Here is a 22961-nt window from a genome sequence, read left to right on the forward strand (position 1 = left end):
TTCAGATTATTCACCTTTAGTGATAACTTTACAAGGATAGGTTATTTGAAAAGAAGTATCTTGCTTTTATTAGCTAACTGTGTTTTAATTATTACCAGCATTAGCAAAGATATAAACTTCGTTTTATACCAAAAAAAGTACATAAGTTGGTTGGTATCTTATTTTAAAGAATATCTTATTTTTTTTTCCCTGAATTGGGCATAATTTAGGAAAATTTTTATGTCCTATTTTAATGCGGGTACGTTACTGTACCCGTAATGTAATAGATTAACTTATATAATCACTGCATGATAAACAACCTAATGGAAACTACATTTTTAGAAGTTCACATTTTTAGAATTTATAAAATAATACAAAGGAACAAAGGTTCATATTCTATCTAAGCATCAAACACCTGCTACACATTGATGTTTATTAAAATTAAAATGATTTGATCTTCTCGATCAAATTTAAAAAAAATCATTTTTCTAGACATTTAAGAGCTATCATCAACACTGGGTCAATTTAAGACCACATTTACTATAAAGATCTTCGAAAATACATCTGAACACTTCAGTAAATTTAATGAAATGACTTCTTACTGCCTGCTACACCATATTCAACATAAAAGTTCGCATGTTCTGGTCCCTCATACTCCCAACTGATATTGGCATAGGTCTCAGCGGCAGCTGTTGTAACATTTCTGATCCTTGGATAAAGTGGTTGAACTGAATACATAATAGAAAAACAAAGAATATGCAATTGTGACTTCATACATTTAAAAAAATATTCAAAGAAGTTACTATGTTAATTTAGACCACATACAGGGAAAGTATAGTACATTTGTTGTTGTTTCCATTACTGCAAATCAGTGATTGAATTAGTGTATTTTGTAACTGAATCCCAGGCAATTACTACACTATGAAATTATAAAGTAAAATCTATGTACTCTACTAAGAATGCCTTGTACCACTAAAACTGCCAAATTCTTAAAAAATACTAGCTTAAATACTTAAAAAACCCAGCCAAAATTCTGCAAAACATTATTTATATTCATCTGGAAGTAAAATGCAGACAGCTGGAAAGTGAGAACATTGTCAGTGTAATGGGAAATGGTAGGACAGGAGGGAGGTATGAAAGTGGTACACTTCTCCCTTTATGGCATGTGGCACTGAATGGACTGTGAATGCCCCAACTGCAAGCCTTTATAGGATTTTGGCTCTATTGTATTGATAATGATAAAAAAGGAAGACAATACCCTTATAGAATGTTGGACGGACAGTGTGCATGACTGGGGAGGTTGCAAAAAGGATTTCTGAATATCCTTCACCATCAGAGATAGTAGGAAAGAAAAAATAAAGAGTAAAAACACTTTACATCAAAAAGTAACATTTAAATAATACCATAAAACCTTACCTGTAAAATAAATAATGCATGCACACTCTAAGATCATGCAAGATTCAATTAGTTTTGCTTGTTAAATATGGAACAGCTCAATGATACACATGTATTTGAAAACGAACTGAAGTATGCGTGTACTGACAGCTTTATTTTCACAGGACATTCCCAAAATCAGCTTTGTTAACATTATGGATCGATGGCACCTTCAGACACTGGAACACTAGAGATCGGATATTGGAAAGCCAATATCAAAATACTCCGTTGTGAAGGACACAAATCACTGGAATGCAAGAAGCTGCTCATGGTAAGGTACTGTGTCTTACTGCTGACATTCTGGTTAGACGACAGCACTTTTCACAGATATGCATAATGCCCACATCTGTGAATAGAAGAGCTTCTCCAGCATTCTGTAATTAGCCACTTCTTTGCTCATATCTTAGTTCTTTGCTCATACCTTAAGTTCTTTGCTCACACCTTAGCTCCACTTATGCTTGTTACAAATTGACATATATCTCAGTATCTCTGCTTGCCTGATATCAATGAAAAAATAGATGTTAATAGTTCTAATGATGTAATAGTGCAGATACAAAGAGGATGCTCCACTAAGGCATGAAATTTGTTTTAAATGAAAATGCCTCACTTGGTTTGTCACTGACTTTTCTGTGCTGCTAAAAATATCTTTTCTGTTAGAAAAAACATTAAAAATGCTTCCCAAAGGACCATGACACATCAAAGGTAAAAACCTAGTCTCAGTAAAGATCAATGGTAGAATTCCAATGGTTTCATCTACACAAGAAGACGTCTGCACAGAATTTATCTATAAATTATTTTCTCCTTCAAACAGAATGTCTTTCTCTATATGGTCAACTGGAAGAAGTTTCAAGTTATATTCAAAAAGAAAATGGCTTACTTTGGCCCCTAGCACAGACTAAATAATATGAGTGCCATGTTTAGAAAACTATAGTTTTTGAGTATTTAAAAAAAAAAATTAGGTAAATCCGTCCATTCTCTTAAGAATGTATTCTGATTATTACAAATTCTTACAATATAAGATTCTTTATCCCCATATTTTCATCAAATTTTTCTTCTTAACCCTATTCGAGTAGTACTCATTCAACAATTCAATCAGTTGTTAATTACTCCTCCATCTGATGTCTTTGTAGCTAAGTTGTGCTTATATATCATTTCTTTCATAACCAAAATAATAAGGAATATATTATTTAAATAATAAAGAACATATTTATTTCTTGGCTAAAATCAGCTGAACAAAATAAAATAGAAAGCACTAGATTGAAAAGATAAAAAGCCATCTATGTTACTAAGACATGAACCCCAAGAAATACCAAAGCCAGAGCTGTCCACAGGAAATCTAGCCTGTAACCATATACACTGCTCAAAGGGATTAGATTCTGTTTCTCTTTGCCACTTGAAGGGAGCAGGAGGAAAGAATAGCCATCTCTAAATTTAGGAGGGTGCAGAGTCTGAGATTGCAGACAGGATATATAAACTTCCTTCTTGATTTGCACATAGGAACAGGTGTTTGTAACAATTGGCATCTAAACATTTTTACTGTGCCAAGAAAACAACTGGCTTGTATTCTAAATATGACTTTGTTTTGTTTCATTAAATTGTATTTTCTCAAAGCCATATTTTCCTGGATTTTGGTTTTCTCAGAAGATGTCTAATTCGCAGCTTAACTATATGACTGATACCTCTCACCAATGCTGAAGACAGAAAAAACTGTTAGCAATAATCTGTTTTGTATGCCTGCACACAGATGCCACAACATTACCCCTAACTTCCCCCTTCGCATGCCTGAGCACCTTTGGGATGAAGGAAACTGTCTCATCATGTGAGAAAGATTCCAGATGACAGAGAGCTTCCGTAACACTAAGGAAATTCAATAATCACTCAGTCTTATCTTATAGGGGTTTTTTCCATGTCCAATTTCCAGTTTCTACTCTGACTAGAGTTGCCTGCTAGGTTAAAGTATCCGGTAAAATTCTTTCTGTTCATATATTGCATGTAAGAATCAAGTTGCTACTAAAAGTTACCCTAATTTCCTTGGTGTCTTAGTTTCTAAATCCTTGAAAGTGACTGACTTACGCTTACATTTATCAGATGTACTCTTGTCAGATTTTTACCCGTAGCTGTTTGTATAGATTTATCCATATGCAGTATTTGGTCAGATTAAAAATCTGTTGTTTTTTCCCTTTGAATACGGTGCACCAAGAAATTTTTTCGGTAGCAAATTTCTCTTCAAAATTATTATTTTTGTAATTCTCCTCTTTTGCACTATTGCTTGATCTCGCTTTCCACCAGGCCTTCAACATTTTACGTGACTACATACATAATAAGATAAAAGATGGCTGATGAATCGTTAGGTGATAAAAGCCTAGAGCTGAAGCGGTTACAGCATTTAAAGCTTGTCTCTAATCCACCCAGACTTGTATTTTCAATCACCACACCTCTAATTATAATTAACCTCTGCATTCTTCAATATGTTTCCCAGCACTTTTCACAAATGCAAAATGTGTCATTGTCAGTTGGCAGAAACTCAGCGTGTGTGAGTGCCAGTTGGTGACAAGGGGAGGAGGGGAGGAAGCTTTGTTTCGGGGAGCGGCTCTCAAATGCAGAGCACTGTGCTCTCCCATATGTACCATGCACCATGTACAACACTGTGCAGCAGTGCTGGCAAAAGCTATGGGAATGGGCTGCCAGTAAGTTACAGTTTTTATACAGAATGACTCTTATTTGGCTACCTCCAGCAAATTAAGCTATTTTTATTCCCACCTCAATACACTGCAAAATTTAGCCAGCGCTGCTGAGTATGGTTTCATTTCTGTAGTGAGATACAGTATAGAAGCATTTGCCAATTGTTGAGAAAGAGACCTAAGCTCCAACTAAAATTTCCCTTTCTTTTCAAATTAATTCCAGTGCTTTTTTATTGGAGTTTTTTATGCAGAGTTTTGTGTAATTTTTCAGCCTTTCAGCAACACAGCTCCTAAAATAACAGTTAGACCAGGGCTGCAGAATCAACAGAATTTAATAAAACAGGACATGAGATCTGAAGGTACTTTAACAATGGAATAGGTACTCTTTCTCAAGACTTAGTCCAGAAGAATAACAAATCAAATAATCTCCAAGGTGACTAACTTTAGCAACTTTTATGGAATTCACCTGATATCCAGGAAAAAATTTAGGTAAGTGACAAGCACGAATTTGAAGACTGGTGTCAAATGGGAAAAAAACCACCGATCGCTATAACATAGACAATTAGTTAAAATGCATATATATAGTGAAAAATAAATTTAAAGGGAAAAAAACCACACCCACACATAAGAAACGATGAAGAAAAAATGTAATAGATTCTGTCAGAGCCTGTCAGACACAGAAAGGGGTTTGTGTATTGTTTGCTATTTTAACATGTAACATTCAAGCCTTATAATAATGGTAGGAGTGAATTTCATTTCTGGTAGGGAGAGATAGGCATTGGTCACTTCTGAGATTATTTAGGCCAACTGCAAGAGCATTCCCATGGTAAAAGAAATACAGAAGCCAAAGAAAAAACACTAGAAATCATTTCACTGATAAGCATTTAGCATGGTATGGATTTTGCATGACATCTACAAAGCAAAAGGTACTTGCGTAATTTTTGCACTGTGATAATAATAATTTTCTCTAGTCTAGCATGCGAAGCATGAGCATTGTTCCTAGTAAACTTAAAAGAAGACATAACAGTGGTTCTGCATAGCAAGCTGTACTGAAATCACATAGACACATCATAGACAAGTCCACAGAGGAAGAGTGGCTGAAGAGCAGCACAAAAATACTGCACTTGACTTGACTGAAAAAGCAGCTTGAAATTGTTAGAAAAAAAATATGAAGACATGATGTGAAATGATTCAAAGAGGGAGGGAAAGCAGATGGTGGGCAGAGAAAATGATTTAAAGAGTAGCATTTTGTACAGAACAAAGAAAATTGAGATGATCCTGCCTTCTACAAAGAGATCAGAGATATAAACTCAGTTGAGACTCTAGTGAAGAGTTACATATTGGTGATTCAGCCAAAAATCCAAAAGAATGGTTTCAAACCCAGAGTATAGACTACCTGGTTTTCTCCCTTGCAGCAAAAGGGAGTACTCCTTGTCGATAATACTTAAGGTGTGAAGTTCACATGCAGAAGGCAGACTAGACTGAGTTCCACAGTGACAGAAAGCACTTGCTACAATTAAAGGTAACTGTGATCTCACAAACTTATTGTAATTGCAGTTCAAGACTACCAGTTAAGAGTGCCTGCGTGCATGCAGACTACAAGACCTTGCTTTCAAATAAAAATGTTGACTAAATCAAAAGGAAACTAATAAGTGAAATGAGAAGGCTTGTGAAATGAAGCTGACATGCCATGCCATTACTCCTACACTTCAGCTTACAACAAACAAGCACCCCTGTGACTATTTTAACCTGCAACTTTCATTTCTCTCACTGGTCAGACTGGTATTCCCTTCCTTCCTCTACAGACCAAAACTTCTAATAAAAAGAGGCAGAAAAGACTTGACTCCAGTGATCATCTGAGTCACTTTCCAGCTGCTACAATACTTATTTTATATGTAATTGGGTTATTCTCCAATTTTTCTCATACCTCTGTTACCTCATGCCTGTGCTTAGTTGCCAATACATAAATGGCAATACCAATGTGTACTGAATATCTAGTACTAAGTATAATATATTATGTTTTACATGCAAAGTGTCACATATGTTTAGAATACAGATTATTAAGAAAAAAAAACAATTATTTTTTCTTTGGAGTACCATAATTTGATCAAATTTTAGTTATTAATAAAATTACAGTATCAGAAAGGAAAAACAAAAGTGCAAGTCAAACAGGATAGCTTTCCATCTAGTTAAATAATATGTCTCATAATTTACTCATGTGCACTTGTGACAATAAAAGTAGTGAGACTATTAAGATTCTTAGATTTACCATAGCAATATTTCCCTCTGCACTTTAATATAGTTTTACTCTGAGAAGTGAAACATGTCCCAAGTAGCACAGCTCACTCAGGTATAAATGATTTGAATTCCTCCAGGACCTTGTGCCTAATGTTTGTGACTGCCCAAGTTGCACGTCTTCAGGGGCAGCTACCCAGTAGAAAACATCAAGTGCAGAAATTTCAGTGCAATTTAGTCTGGCTGAAGCTGGGACCTACTGTTTTGTTAACTTCCAAGATAAGTATGCTCAAATTGAAATAAAAAGCATACTTAAATTTTCCTAGTAAAAAATCAAAAGCTTGAGATATTTTTGATAGATCATGAAAAGATTCAGAATATCTAAATTTCACCTTCTCCTTGCTTTGGCTTTGGGTCCAAATTAGTAAAAATTGTATAGATGTATAGGCCCTCCTGCACTTAACAGAGGAAGAAAAGTTCACTGCTGGGTACAGCTTCTTCTTGAGTGGGCTGAGCATTTCTATCTTCCAAATCCACCCACTCATGAGACCAAATAATTTGACACTTGATCTTGATAATATGATCTGCCTTTTTCTTACTCGTGGCCCCTGATCAGTAGCAAAACAGTTAACATGTTAATGTAAGTAACCACTGAGAACATTAATCTCAGACCTGCAGAAACTCAGATGTCCTAACAGATGTCATGGCTTTAGTTCTGTCCTGTTTGCAGTTCCAAAGTTCTCTTTGTAATTGTTAGAGCTAGATGCTACAGGAATATGGGAGAACTTTGAAACCATAAACAACATGGAACCAAACAAAGACATCTGCTTAGTTTTCAGAGGATCTGAGATGACAGCTCCGAAATGTGAGCTGCTCCAGCTTATCTTACAAGTAAGATGCTTTCTGTTAGCCACAGACTGTGATACAGCTATAATTAGACCTGTTTCACACAGAGAATCCATTTTTCCTTGCATGATTTTTTAGAGGCAGCTATAAGTAATGAGAACTTAATTTACATTTCTGCTGTGAATGTACACAAGTAAAGACAGTTTGATTGTTCCAATCTAAGCTGACTTCTCATCTACAACTAGACAGAAATAGCTAGAGGACATGTCATTAAAATAATTCCACAACTCTACACACTTACCAGAATCACAGCTGATATTAGAATACACTTATTTATACATATTAAAACATATATTAATTATATATGCACAAATCCTGGCATATATATATATATATATATATATATAGTCTGATTTATACCAGACTGAGAGAAGGAATTTCTTTCTTATGGCTGTTATTATTTATTATTCACAACACCTGATAATCAAGCAAAAAGAAACTATATGTAAAACAATTTATGCTGTCTCTTCCAAGTTTGTAAAAAATGTTGTGTATTTCATTTACAGATTTTGATTTGGGATGTTTATAGTCTGAGGCTTTAAAGCACAGTGTCCATTAGTGTTAATGACACCCGTGAATAAACGACATATGTATAGAGACACATTTCTGACTTTGAGCTACCTTACAGTCCTCAGGACAACCTTTGCTTCTGACAGCAAAGATATCAAAATTCATAAAAACTGCATGCAAAATTGCATAATAAAGAACGAAATATTACTGAATTCAGGAATAAGGATGATAATATGTTCCACTCACTGAAATATCCTCCAAGTACTCACTCACAAGATCTATAAACCTAAAACAGCAGGAGGACATTTGTCTGTATATTCAATCTGATACTCAAACTGAGAAGTATACAGAGAGTATTGTCAGTCATCTGTCTCTTATGCAGAATTGGGTTGCAAATGAAATAAATGTGATCAAATAATAGCATTAATCTGCAGTGACAACAAGAATGCACCTACTTTTTAAAACAAAAAAATGCAGGTGGCACAAGCAGCAAAAGAATCCCCTTTGCAAAAGTGCTGTTTTTTCTACTCCAGCTAATCAGTGCAAGTGCACCTGGATCCTGAATATTTATGACAGTGACATACATCTGTTTAATGTTCAGAAATAATTAGATTTTGCTGAAGCAAAGCTAATGAATTCCCCTGGAACTCTGTTGCAAAATAAACAGATGAAAGGTATTATAGGCATTCTGTATTCCTTAAAAAACCCCAAGAAACCCAAACAAAAAAAACCCACAACTGTTTTCTTCCAGCACTAATTATACTTTGTATAAAGATCTGTAGTCCAAGATTTTCTGTCCTTACCACTGCAATTTCCCCATTTGCAACACTGCAAAATCCACACATTAATAAATCATGCAGTTTCATTTTACCTTTGCCTGCACCTACAGCAGGATGGAGAATACCAGCTTTAATGGAGGAAAACAAGAATAGGAACACTATATAATTAGATACAACACCAAAGGGAACATACATACATATATAACTTCATAATAAAAAGCATGCAGACGAGATAAAAAGTATTAATTTAAACAAATTAGAAGCTGAACACTGACAGACTGCTACATGAAAAAAATTAAAATGCATGCATTTACAAAATTTTATTGCTCATGCTTGTTAAGATTCCGTATTTAAAATAAATGCAGTTTATGTGAAACCTTAATACATGGTATCAGAGAAATTGCATTGCATATCAACTCATCTATGACAACAAACTGTACCTTTAGTAAGCATAAAAGTATGTAAAAAGATGCTACTGAAATAGACTTTTAATATTAAGATTAGCAAAATAATGAAAAAATTCCTCTCAAATTTCCCAATGGTTTTAAATTACTCTTATTTTGTTAAGCTTTCATATTTAATTCAACAACTTCAACAAAAAAACCTGCCGAAATCAAAGGTCTAGAATGACTATAAATATAAAAATCAAGAGTGACAGGATTTAACAATATACTTGGTAGTTTTTAAATACTATGCAATGTCACCAGTTACTTGGGGCCATAGAGGACAAATTTATTGCAACAGCTTTGCAGTTCTTTGTCAGCTCTGTGAAAAAAATTTGGACACTACAGAAGCTGTTGCATACCTCAAAAACCAAAAAACTTCCTCTAGTCATAAAGTTGGATCATTTCTGTATTTTAATCTGTGACCAAAGATGGTCAGTGAAGCAGAGTATGTGAATAGACAAAGACCACAAAAAATGTAAAGTTATATGAAAGTTGAAGCCCAGAAAAGTAAATGTCTTAGAGCTTGTGAGCTTTTATCAAAAGGAGGGGCTTTACACCTCTTTTGGGGCTTTCACTTTAGTACAAAGCCTTTGCATGTATTTTCTTAAAAACCATTTAAAGTATTTTATTAGTGCATAATACAGTTAAGAAAGGAAAAAAAAAATCACTAAGGCCTATTTCCTTAGTGGAATGAAGTAATAGCAGTATTTTTAATACAACCTGTAATGTTTTTTTTAAACTCAGTGGATTTTCCTTATACATACCCATCTTACCTTCATCCATAATTGTTACTGCTTCCTCAGTTATCTGACTTCCTGATCCAACTGAAGTTTGTGCGTTAAAGTAAAACTTGTACCGTGTGCTGTAATTTAAATTTTTTAATATCAAGCTGCTCTCGTTGGCAGGAATTCTTATCTCTACCAAGGGACCCAATTCATGTGTGTTGTTGACTGTTGTTACAAGAAAAAGAAAAAAAAAGTTAGGAAAGTTGTGTAAATTGTCATTGTGTTAAAAAAGGCTTTTTTTGGTTTGCATATGTAAACAGTCTCCTTTGTGTAAAAAGGATCTGTTCGAGGGACCAGTATTACAAGGGAGATAGGAAACACTTGCCAATCTTTTAAGTTCAAGTTCCATTCTCATACATATCTAAATCCAAGGCAACTGAGTTCATATCAGATCATCTGAACTTACACAAAGTTGAAACATTGATCATTAAAGAATTCTGAAACTCAAAATTCAGTATCCTTAGGATAAGAAAGTACTGATGTGACTTGTGTCAAACACCAAATAGTGGAATTTGGTAAATGGAAGAAAGTAAACTTCCTTAACCTGTTCCATGAACACCAATCTCTTAAATTTCCAGTGTCACTGCTGATAAATTTCTGGCCTAAGTAAACAGTTGGGATCCTAGAGAAGTGATTTAATACTCTGCTATGAGCAAATGGCACATTTATTAGTTTTTCATTTTAAAATTACAATACCATGAAAATTGAAAAAACAGAAGACAATGTATTTAGACGTCTTTTGATCTGTTTCTGATGATAATGTCTCTGCAGTTAGAACATAGAATTTGTAAGTAGTAGTATCTTGTGTCTAACTTGGATGCCATTTGTATGTAGCGCTTTACCTCCATTTTTCTGTGAAGTATGGTTTGAAGAAATAAAAGAAAAATGCTAACCTTGTACTTGAGCAAGGAAAGTTTTACAAATACTGATATCTACATTATCAAAATACATTAATTTTTTTTCAAACTTGACATCTACAACGCAATCATATCTTTTTCACACTATATATTAACATAATTTATTATATTAACATATTTTTTTCTTCATAAATGGATTACTATTTGGTAGATGTATCGCCTAAGTTAGAGTTATATCACAGAATGGTTTGGATTGGAAAGGACCTTAAAGATCACCCAGGTCCAATCCCCAGAATATACTCAGAATTAACTTACTTGGCTGAAACTTCAGTATATATGATGTCAAAACACCATTTGGATGGGTAGGTGAACCCCACTCCAGAGTCAGAGAGTCCAGTGTTGGGTTAGTAATCTTCAAAAAGGAGGGTGAGCTAGGAACTTTTAAGAAGAACATAAAATAAATACAAAGAAGATTAAACAGGTCATGAATAATTAATTCTTAATAATATTACTGTATTGAGACAGATTATTATTTTATGATGTTGAAGTTTATGTTTACATTTATTCTCTAGCTTTCTCATTTCATACCTCCTTCAGGGGTTTTAAATACTTTGTCTGGGCTTGCTGGTCCTTCTCCTTTTCCATTAACAACTCTAACATTAAGCTTGTAAGAACTATAAGGCTCCAGCCCTGGTAACATTCCAAAAGTCTTGTTTCCTCTGAAAGTCAAGATCTTTTTTTCTACATGCCGCCTACTCCTTCTGGATAGACTCTGCACTTTCCAGTAGTAAACCTAAAGACAAAAAAAAAAAAAAAATCTACAGTGAGTGCTTACGTGTTGTGATTTTACAAACTCTAAGCTTTTCCATGAGTGTTCATGAATTATAGATAGGAATAACAGCAGTTTTAATAAGGTCAGGTGAGGGACAGCATAGAGCTTTCTAGCTCCAGAAACAGACCTTGCCCAGAAACAGTCTACACAACTACACAACTGGGTGAAGACTACCACCTGCGAGTTCTGCTAATGCTCAAAGTCAGCCTGACACAAGTTCTGGTCTGCAACTGCACTGGTATGTGACGATTCTCCTGTTAGCAAGCCTATCTGAGAGGCAGAAGTCACCCATATCATCCATTCTTTCAGTAAGATGTCTACAAGTACATGTCATTAAATGGGAAAGAAACCAAAAGATTTGGCTGGAAAAAACACACAAATTCTGAAATGACTCTGAGGTTACAGTATTGGAATGATTTCCCCACAAAGACTGATAACTAGTCCTCCATTTATGCGACTTTTTGATCATGATGTCCATTTTGCTGATTGAGTTTCTAAGAAACTACAGATGAACCTCGGAGGTACTTTGACTGCACTCTCTTTACTACACAGTCTCTCTACCATGATAGCTCAAAAGATATTAATAGTTGCCCCTACAAAGACTTGTGTTACTCCTGGGATTGTCACCTCCAAATACATAATTATTTTCTTCTTAGGTTTGAAAAGCTTTATAGTACCATTGAGTAACAGCTAGAATAATACAAGATCAAAAATAGGAACGATGTGCTGTAGACTGCTGCTTATTTAGCTGTCTTCCTGCTTTGTTCATGTGTCTTCGTCACATGACTCTTTAGAGAAGTATTCCTCTCTTTATTAACAAATCTGTCTCTAATGAAACACTGTATATTGGGCTACTGACTGAAATAATTTTATTAATTAGGAAAGCCTGAGTATGCTAAAAGGATTTGGCTCCTTTGTTTAAAAAGAGCTAATCATGTGCTTTGTAAGCTACATAAATAAAAAGAGACATTTAAAACATACTATGCATCCATGAAAAGTTTTCATTTTGCATTCAGAGAAAGCTTTATAACAATAATATCCATAAGGTTTTAGGGCTTCTCATGCCTTGCCTAGTTTTTAAGCTATTTTAGCTTGATTTATCTGTATCTGCAAGAATTACATAAGAAACTCTTCCCGCATCTGCAACTTATTCCAGGATATACCATTGTCACATTTGTCCTAGGCAGAATAGCAAAACCACTCAGTGGTCAGATCTGTTGTCAATCCTGCTGTTCTGAGATTGTTTTATTCATGATTATAAAGTAACTTATTTTAATTTCAGTTTTGCTTAGCTTTGTGTAATTGTGTGGTTCTCCTCCTCACAAAAAAAAAATGATATTCTATATAGAGTATATATATGTGTGTGTATATATATATATATATATATATAATACACTAAGGAGAAGTAATCATATCATGACTAACCCCTTAGATCAACTGGAAAGGAAAGTGCGTAACCAATCAGTAATGACAGGACAGAAGATAACACTCAGATACTGCCAGTCTGTGGAATAAGAAATCTCCGTCTAAACTTTGGATGATGACAACTCACCGTAACCGCACTGTTGAAGGGTGAGAACACCTGATGCATGGGCAGATGCATGTGTCTATAGATTTTTTTCTGTAATGCTATAAATCTTTAATAGAAATTTGGTGATTTGGATTACTGGATTAATAATAAGCACTAATTTCACTAAATTCTAACTCATTAATCCTCACATAATGAACGTTTTCTTTTGATGGCCCATTTGTGTGTGAAACAACAGGTTTATATGAAACTGTCATCTAACAGATAAACATTTAAGAGCTTAATAAAGTCCTGTTTCTTAGCTAAGTTAGTGAGTTAGTGTGAAAAGCACCCCACTAACTACAAACACTTATGCCAGCTCATACAGAACCAGCTTAAGTCTCTCTGGAGGGTGGTATTTTATGCCAGGGAAGTGATATTCACATACCAGGAACTCACATTCATACGGTAAACAGCTGTAGAGCACCGAAGTTCAGTTTCAGTGCTTTTGAATGCTAGTCCTCCATTTTATAAGTATGATATACGTTTATTCTCTTCCAAATTCTCTTCACTCTTTTAATTTTTCAAATACTTCTTTTACCTCCTTTCATTTAAACAGAAGTAGTTCAAATTAGTCTGTCTTACAAAGTAACCTAGTTCAGGCTGTGTCAATAAATCTGTTTTGTTAGAACATACTTATCAGAATACTTGCTAAGGAACAAAGACCAAAGAAGTATATTATTTTTTAATTTATTCTATTGCTGCATAGGGAGTATCCTCACATTCCACTCTTCCCTCCACAACCATTCTATCTTGCTTCTTCAGTTTGCACCCCTGAGTTTCTTCTGAAGGAAGTCTAGTGCAATCTCTGAAGCAACTTTTGCTGTCAGATTTTCTTTATTCCCCAGGGATACCAGTTCCCTTCACTTATATGGGCACTTCAACTCCTCTGCCATTTCTTATGTCCTTAAATTAAGCTTTTAAACTGAACTTTTTCTGGCTTCCAAAAAGACACAGAACCCAGCATACATTAGGAAGTGGTCAGTTACTCAGAATTAAAGATGTGATTAATCATATTGTGGAAGAAGACAAGTAACCTTAGCATTAGACCTAGAAGAGACTCCTACAAGAACTATTTTTTCACATCCTCTAAATATTATTTTGGAATAAGATCTGCAGAAATTTTAGTTTTTTATCCGTTTAATGTATGCAAACTTGATTGCAAATGCATCCCATTTTCCTTCAAGGACAACATCACAGGTGGCTACTGCTACAAGGCTGGAACATTGCTGAACTCTATGTGAATCGTATCAAAGCTGTTGCTATTATCAGCAAAACTTGGAGCTCACTGAAGAGTCCTCTTATATATCAGGTACTTCAATCTGAATATAATCTCATATAGGAAGAGTGATCTATTTTAACAAACAAAAAAGAGAATGCTTGTGACTGTACTTACTTTGTACCCTTGGAGATGTCCTCGTACACTTTTCAGTGGAACTGGGTCCCAATGCACCTTTGCTAATGTGCTGTTAATAACATGAACCTGCACATTACCTGGAGCAACCATTGGCACTGTGGGGAAAGGATGCAACAAGGATCCAGTTAGAATGAGAAACCACACAAACATACTTTTTCAGACTGAGTCTTTGCATTGTACTCAAGGAGTAGATTAAAATGTTCCTGTGTTTTCAGGATTAATAATACAGAGTATTATGAAGGCTTATTATCTCCAAATTACTTCCTTTTAATTAAAGCAATAACTACTATTCCCTTATTTTGGTATTTTAAATACCCATTTAGGTCACACATTTAGTTCCTTTAAAGTAGCATAACTGAGTAAATTACAAAACTTACAGTCTTCCCCTGAATGTCCAATCACCTCTGATGGCTCTGGTGCATATCCCAGGTCATTTAAAGCTTGTACTTTTATTTCATAGGGAACAAAAGTTGGTGTACCAGACACAATATATTTAGATACATTTGCAACTATAACAGATGTCCATTCATCATCAACATCCTTCTGGCGCCAACTGACTTTGTACTGAAGTCCTGGTCCATTGGACTGAAAACCTTTTAAAGACTGAAATGAAAAGAAATATTTTTTTAAATATTCTGAAGCATCTGAAAAATCCAAAGTCACAAAGGAAATATACTGATTCTTCTTTAGAATTTCACTGAAAATTTACTGCTGTGTTCTGTGACAAAGAAGCACTGCTGAAATTTCCAAGCTATGCAACTTAGCTTTTACCAGAGGTCAGTTCAGTTGCTTTCCACTCTTTAATAAAAACCACACTGAATGGTGATGGTGGCTAATTCTCACACAACAAGACACTGTGATTTCTGCATACACATTTTGATTTCAAATATTTCTTAAGAAGTGGAAGAGGAAAAAGCAGACTTACACCGACTCCCTATAAAAAGTGTTCCCTAGACAATGTTTCTTGCCTGGGATGGGAAACTGGGTTTACATGGCTCTGCTTGAGTTCCTGTCATGACGGTAAAGGTACAATAGAGAAAGCTTTGATGGAAGTTTTTTTACCGTGAAAGTGCATAATGAATTAGTTCATCACAAAAGATGACAGTACAAGTAGGATTCATATTAAAAATTATTTTAAAAATAAGACTCTACTTGAGATAAACCTCAATTTACATCTTTAAGTTTTCCTAATCTGGCAGCAAAGCATCCTGTATTACCTAATTATTGGCTTATCTTGAGAAATCACTCAGGAAAATACAGCCACTTAACTAATTTACTTTTTCTCAAAAAGCACTTGGCTTTTTCCTGGAAAAGAAGACAGGTAAATATCTGAATTTAACTCTTTTTCAAGAATATTTTAAGTAAGCAACATATAGGGTATTATCATCATTATTTCTCAAAAAATGCTATTCACAGATGTGAAAACAAATGAAACCTCAAAAAGAGATCCAACTTACCTCCCATGTTATTACCAGATTATCGGGTTCTGAGCCTATGCCTTGCACATTAGCAGGATTCTCATCAGGGCCTAAAAATAAAATATTTACATGTGAAGTAGAATAACTGCTATTTGATTCCAAGCAAATTCAAGGCTATTCATAGTAGAAATCAATTACTGATAAAAAGAAATTCTTATTTACTTGCAGATTTTGTCAGGTACTGCTCAGATGGTTCACTGGGCTGACTTCTGCCAATCTTATTGACAGCTATCACACGGAATGAGTAGTTGACGTATGGAGACAATTTCAACTGTACTGTTGTCTGAGTTCCAGGAACTTCCGTCTGGTAATGCCATACTCCTGGTTCATGCAGCCCATCTTCATATTCAATTATAAAGTCTGCAAAAAGAAATTGAATCCAACTTTATGTCAAAACTTGCAACATGTTCCTAGACCAGTGTAGGCATTTCTGAATGAGCTAATCAGAAGGGAGGGCTCCAATCAATGCTTTTCAATACTGTGGAACTTGAAATAAATACATAAACCATAACACAGATCTATAATGTAGATACCAGTAGTACTGCTTAGGTAGGAAATAAATGGGACAAGAATGCACAGTTGGAGTACATTCCATGGAACTTTAAGTTTAAATATATTAAATTTACATGAGCATGAAATATTTGTATGCTGTGTAACAAGAATTTTTCCCTATCTCATGTATAGCTGGGGACAAGAAGACAAGAGTATGGTTCAGAATGTATCCTGTTTGCACTACTAAGAAATTCTGAGGGGCATCTAGAAATTTCTTTTAGAAGGATGTTTACAGCACCATATAGAAACAAAGCACAACATTTTGATGGGCCAATATGTAAAATGCATAAATGGTACTAATCATAACCTTCTGGACTTAGGGCTAGTAGATTTCCTTCTGGCCTAAGTAGTAAGAAAGAGAAAGAACTGATTCCAGATTACTGTCTGAATTACTGCTGGTTGTGTGTCCTCAGCGATAAAGGTTTTGGGATGGGAGGTCTTCTGGACCAATGCTTTGCTGAAAAGGTGAGAATACTACATACTAAAAAAGTTTTCATTACTGCTTTTTGGTTCCCTAGTAACTAGCATTCTGCCTGCAACTCTAGTAGAACAATTTATGGGCAACTTCAAGGGAAAAAAAATCCATCTGAGCTTTCAGAAAGATTCTAGTATGTCAATCAAAATACTTCTGTAAAGGGATCACTGGTAATGAAGTGCTATCCTTGAGTCCTGATCTGCACTTTGAAGTGATAGCAGCAGAAGGAAAAATAGGCTTACTCAGGAATCAAATGCCTCACTTTTCAGGCTCTAAGGGGACCATGCAGCAATATAAATTGGATAATAATTAAAACCAGCATTATTTAGTCAGAGGAGCTCAGTTTCCAATATCAGAGTGCATGCAATATCTCACTCTAGAAAGACCTACATAAGCCAACAACACCAAGTATTATCTTTTTTCATACATTGTGATCTCATTCCTACAGAAAGACAAGACTTGTGTCTTCTGGTCTGGAAATAAAATGAAAATACTAATAAGAGAGCATTTGAGTAAACTATAACTTAAATAAAATTCAACTATTTACATTAATCTTCTATATATTTTTTAAAGTATATTACCAGTTGTTATATTTTAGAGAAGTCTGAGAGTGTAAAATTTCAGCAAAAATCACTTGGTGTTTCATTAAAATGCAGTCAAAATCTTTGATGTGTTCTGAAATTTGTGAAATTCTGTTTGTTATAAAACTTCCTTTACAGACACCTGATCCTTATGGTTTGTGTTCTGTGTTGATACTGACCACCATGAGGCATTGGAGAGCAACACCCAGTAAGTCAGCCTAACTAACTCATACCAAACATAACATGTACACTGGTCTTGATAACTTGCAGCAATTACTATCTAAAAAGACACTGCACAAATAATTAAATAATTGCATTAAGTTGCTCATAGGGGAAAAGTTACCCCAACAAATCTTTCCGATCATATGATTTTTTGGAAAACAAACAGTATTATCTTTGTTCCTTCCTCCTAAATTCCCCTTCCATCCTTTCTGCTCAGTATAAGCAAGAATGTCTTTCATCATGTTTTACTGGGAAGAGTGACAGCATTTAAGATCAATTTCTGTCTCAAAAATTTATAGATATTTATTTTTCTGTTATATGGACATGCTTTGCTCTTTTAACTGTCTGGACTAGAAAAAGAAGGAAAACCAGAAAAACAATGTTTTATATGCCTTATATTTTCATGAAGAATAAGCTTCTGTATCAGTAGTGATGGATAATCCCTAAAGATAGTGGTACTGATCCTATTTCAAATTCCCAGGAATTACAAAGGAGTTAATGCAAGATGGTAGTAGCTCTCTCTTTCAAGGGCATACAACTAATAAAAAAGTCTACTCTCTACATATTCATAAGACTGGACCTTGTCAGATAGACCTCATATGTGCATTAACTTCTATGTTATCTGGCACAGGTTTTTGAATAAAAAGGCCCAGCTCTTTTGGGCAGTAAAGAAGTCTTTCTGCTTGGCTGTATGGTAGAGGACATTAGGTGAATTTTTGTAATGTAATTAAATGGCAGTTGCAGAGAATTAATTTAAGATTTTCCATGCTGCACACAAAATTTATCTCAGAAATCTTTGGAATTTGAGAACAGTTGAGGTAATGCTGCCAATGTAATGTAGTAGATACAAACAGACATACGTGTAATGGGACTGTTGTTTTCTTCTCCTGGTATCCAAGAAAGCTGAATGCTTCTTTCTAGCTGACCTGTCAATTCCAAGTCAAAGGGTGGATTTGGCCGAGCTATAAATCAAGTGGACACAAAGTAAATAACCACACCAGAATATGTAGAATTATATTTTTAAAAAATCCTTACATTCCAATCAAAAGAATTCCACAAATACAGCAGGACATATCTACTCACTTATGTAAGTGGGACTTAATGACCATTAGCATGCAATTGTTACAAAACAAATGAAAAGGGGAGAACTGACGCAACCTGAAAACTTCTATACATTAACAACAATCTGTATTTATTTTTATCTATGTCTGAGCGCACTTTGATATAAAAATGAGATGAGATGCAAGGAATTGTGAAATGCATGTTTAGTTTATCTTTGAATGATTATAGGTCGTTATCTAGTGTAGTAGAAGTATCTAACAAAACATGGAAAATAAAGAAGCATTCAGATCAAAGAAGCTTTTTCAGAAGCACTACAAACATTTTTCATATGAATTCAATCAAGTATAGTTCAAACAGAAACTAATTGCAAGTTACTGACTCATTTATTTTTTGCTGCTCTTTTAAAAAAGTCCAGACATATAATCAGTCCATGCAATCTGTTACTATGCATCCTTATAACGCATAAAGATGTAACTGTCCATTCCAAATTCCCAAAGGTAATTCATTATATGATTTTTTACACAAAAATCAAGACTAATGAGTGGGTTCATTTAAGAATACATAAGCATTTTCATTGAATGTGATAAGATTTATATAAAAGTGCTTAAGATCCTTATACCTTGAAGCGTTTTAGCATTTGCACTTTAAAACCTAAATCCAGAAAACATGCTAAAAAATTAAAGGCTTTATACCATCAAATTCAAGACTGTGTCTGACTAACAGATGATTTTTTTTTTTTAATTTCAGCTTTAACTTTAAAATCTTAGCGATTTCATCAATTGTAAGCCACATTGGTCATTATGGTCATATTCATCTTAGGAGTGGATTTACCAATGAGAAAAACATTGTTGTACTATAACCAACCTTATACAAATAATTTATCTCTGAAAATCCCTAAAATTCCCTAAAATACAAAGCAGCCTGCACTGTAAAATTCCAGAGTCCAGTATTCCAGTAATGAATAAGTTGGTAAAATGGGATGAAACCACACAAACAGACACAAACACACACAGAGGAAAAGGGGGAAAAAAAAGATGTTGCACTTCGCAATAGCAAATCAGAAATATATCTGCCAGATGATGTAGATAGAGAACTTCATATTAGTTTACCGTAAATGATAGCTGGAGTTGGGGGAGCAGCTGAAAAGGACATTAATATAAAGGATTTGATCAGTTAGTAGCCAAAGAAACAGAATACTGTAGGCGGTTAAAGACTTTAGTTATTAGAGACAAAGAAAAGTTACCTTACTTAGAGTAAATGGTTAATTTAAAATAATAAATTGATAATTTTTCACTGAAAAGCTATAAAACTATTCTTGAATGTTTTATTTATTTTTAAAAGATGGCTAGATCAAGAAAATAAATAAAGTAAGCAATCATATAAAAACTTTTAAATAAGTACTAATTGCATGGCTTAGATCATTCCTGGATAGGCATAAGATCACAAAACAAATTTAAAACATGTACTTGACTTTGAGTCTCAGCTTGAACTCAGATAAGAATCATTTAGGACATCTACTTAAAACTTTCTTACAAATTGGAAAAGGTGCAAAGTAATATATTCTGCAATAATCTGAAATCATAAAAACTTAACAGAGAACTAAGGTAAAAATAAAATCCTTGGGAAGTCATACAACCAAGTACGCTCAGTCTTTCTGAACTATACTGTAGTTGCGAAAGAGATTCCCGAGATAACATACTCCCAGTTCAAGAAAGACATGGAGCTGTTGGAATGAGTCCAGAGTAGAGACACGAAGTTGATCATGGGGCTGAAGCACCTCTCCCATGAAAGCAGGCTGAGAGAGTTGGGGCTGTTCAGCCTGGAGAAGAGAAGGCAGCCTCCCAGAACCTAAAGGGGGCTACAAGAGACTGGAGAGGGACTTTGCACAAGGGCATATAGCAACAGGACAGTGGGGAATGGCCCTAGCTGACGGAGACTGGGTTCAGATTAGGTATTAGTAACAATTCTTTCCTGTGAGCGTGGTGAGGTACTGGACAGGCTGCCCAGAGAGGTTCTGTGGAAGGTGTCCCTGTGCAAGGCAGGGGGGTTGGAACTTGATGATCTTTAAGGTCCCTTCCAACTCAAACCATTCTGCGATTTTATATGTTTATGAACAAATCCTCTGCTAGCTTAAATGTGGTCAAAATAAAAACCTATACAATGCGAAAGCAAATGTGTCCTGTAGCAACTGGACCTTTTTGTACGTAGCTGATTCAAAGGCAAACTTTAGGGTAAGAATACATTTTTTAAAAACTGAAACACATTTACACAAAGGTGGCATTTCCCTTGTCCTGTCCTAGAAACCAAAACTATGTTTGTGCTTTTCAGTTTAAATCTAATGCTGTTTTAATACTTAACAGTAATTAAACACAGTTCCGCTATCATAAAATTTGAGAATATTCTTACCAACAACAGTAAGCACAGCACTTGCTGAAACACTGTCCAGAGTAGTATTAACTATGCAAGTGTATGTTCCATCATCTTTATCAGTTACATTCATAATGGTCAAGTTGTCTTTACCAACTAGAAACCTGTAAATACAATAGATTCAGCCACTGATTTTTCAATAACTGGCAGTGTTATAAGAAACTCGCATAAGACATTATCTAATCCCATACGTGTGTATTTCAGCAGATACCTAAACAACAAGGTAAGCTATGGGACAATGTAAGCTTTCATTTCCTATATTGCTCTTGAGCGCGTTCCCACAGTAACTGTCTATCCTAATGTGCTTTTCTTTCCAAATACATTCAAACAAATTTTAAATATATGTGATCTACAGCAAAATAGTCTTCTATTATCTGTTTGACTTCTTATATCAATTCTCTTCTTCTTACACTTAATATACATTGTCAGTGAGCACCATTTTTATAAATGTTTACATCTCATTTTATTTTAATTCTATCTTAATATTTTCATCACACTAGGTAAGTCCATCAGTCACCAAATATGGAATAGTTATAATACTTATCAGTCTTCCTTGGAAAATGTCAATAGGTCAATATGTTCCATTCAGAGATGAGGAAAAGAAGTAGACAAAAGGACCTAGAAAATAAAAAAAAAAAAACAGGAAAACTATCTGATCCTTACCTTTCATCATCTGGAAGTTCATCATTGTCCTTCAACCATATAACTGTTGGTAGTAAGGTAGAATCATGTTTTATTATACACTCAAATGAAACTTGGCCATATCTCTGAACCACTTTGTATTCTGGCTGTTTAATTATCATTGTTGGATCTGAAATTTAAAATTAATATTAGATATTCAGAATGTCTGAAATTCTGTTCTAATCAGTGATGAACGAATGATTAATTTCTTACCTTTAATTTCCAAGTGCACCTCATTTTGTATCTTTCCTAATTCATTCCTTGCTACACATGTGTATGTACCAGTACTATCTTTCTGAGCCACCGGAATTTCCAAGGTTCCGTTATCATGGAAAACGTATTCATTTCCACGCAAGATGCTACCTTTCACTCCCTTAAACCTTTATGTAAAAAGTAATATCATTATCCAGCATCAAAGTTAAAGTCTGTAGTATTTTATTATCAGAAAATGCAAACTTAGAACTGCCACATTAAAAAATACAGATGGAATCACATAAAGAAATTTAAGCTTGACTCGGTGGAGATAACTGTTGTTATATTAAGTATATGTAATATTGTATTAGCGAATTGTAATCAGCATGTATTTTAAAATACGCTATTTTAAAATTGTAAATAGAGTTTAAATAGTTTTAAAGCTTTAAGTGTTTGTCTCCATAGATATGAACAGCTCATTTTCCATATCTCAAGCACAACTCCAGCTTACCATTCAATTTCAGGCTTAGGTGACCCAAAATAAGCACAGTCTAGCAATGCAGGACTATCTGCGATGACTTGATACAGCTTATTAGCAGGAGTAAGAATTCTTGGTGGTTCAGCTGAAAAGACAAAGATATCTGGATATAGATAAAAAGATACAAAGTCCAAAGACATCGAGATTGGCCTAAAGGATTGTATGTTAACATCCTCCTCTGGGCTGATTTCTGGTCTCAGTCAAGGTCCAAATACGTTCTACTGGCACTAGCCTGAGGAGAAGTTAATGCAGGGGAATTATCTTGTGAAAAACAAATGTTTCTTGCCTGTTTACAAGTCACAGTGGTGGGTAGCAAAGTCAATGA

At 34.7% G+C, this 22961-nt stretch overlaps 1 protein-coding gene across 32 annotated transcripts in view; it reads right to left on the minus strand.

Moving 5' to 3' along the window:
* NRCAM (neuronal cell adhesion molecule) overlaps nucleotides 1–22961 on the minus strand; it is a 151613-nt gene that overhangs the window by 19651 nt on the left and 109001 nt on the right. For 10 of the 32 annotated variants that reach the window (XM_027893417.1, XM_027893405.1, XM_027893403.1 and 7 more), the window contains 16 exons: nucleotides 22610–22721; nucleotides 22120–22286; nucleotides 21889–22036; nucleotides 21205–21329; nucleotides 19908–19937; nucleotides 18597–18698; nucleotides 16069–16266; nucleotides 15886–15956; nucleotides 14806–15031; nucleotides 14408–14523; nucleotides 11201–11405; nucleotides 10928–11050; nucleotides 9735–9920; nucleotides 8617–8652; nucleotides 1238–1303; nucleotides 582–707 (listed from right to left, as the gene is read on the minus strand). In XM_027893417.1, coding sequence (XP_027749218.1) covers nucleotides 582–707; nucleotides 1238–1303; nucleotides 8617–8652; nucleotides 9735–9920; nucleotides 10928–11050; nucleotides 11201–11405; nucleotides 14408–14523; nucleotides 14806–15031; nucleotides 15886–15956; nucleotides 16069–16266; nucleotides 18597–18698; nucleotides 19908–19937; nucleotides 21205–21329; nucleotides 21889–22036; nucleotides 22120–22286; nucleotides 22610–22721 — 2037 coding nt within the window. The remainder of the gene's footprint in view (nucleotides 1–581; nucleotides 708–1237; nucleotides 1304–8616; nucleotides 8653–9734; nucleotides 9921–10927; nucleotides 11051–11200; nucleotides 11406–14407; nucleotides 14524–14805; nucleotides 15032–15885; nucleotides 15957–16068; nucleotides 16267–18596; nucleotides 18699–19907; nucleotides 19938–21204; nucleotides 21330–21888; nucleotides 22037–22119; nucleotides 22287–22609; nucleotides 22722–22961) is intronic. The other 22 variants (XM_027893416.1, XM_027893415.1, XM_027893404.1 and 19 more) reach the window with 12 other exon arrangements.

The sequence above is a fragment of the Empidonax traillii genome, unplaced genomic scaffold, assembly GCF_003031625.1.
Source record: "Empidonax traillii isolate 1590-97213 ecotype Southwest subspecies unplaced genomic scaffold, ASM303162v1 scaffold388:size1278207, whole genome shotgun sequence".
Taxonomy (NCBI): Eukaryota; Metazoa; Chordata; class Aves; order Passeriformes; family Tyrannidae; genus Empidonax; species Empidonax traillii.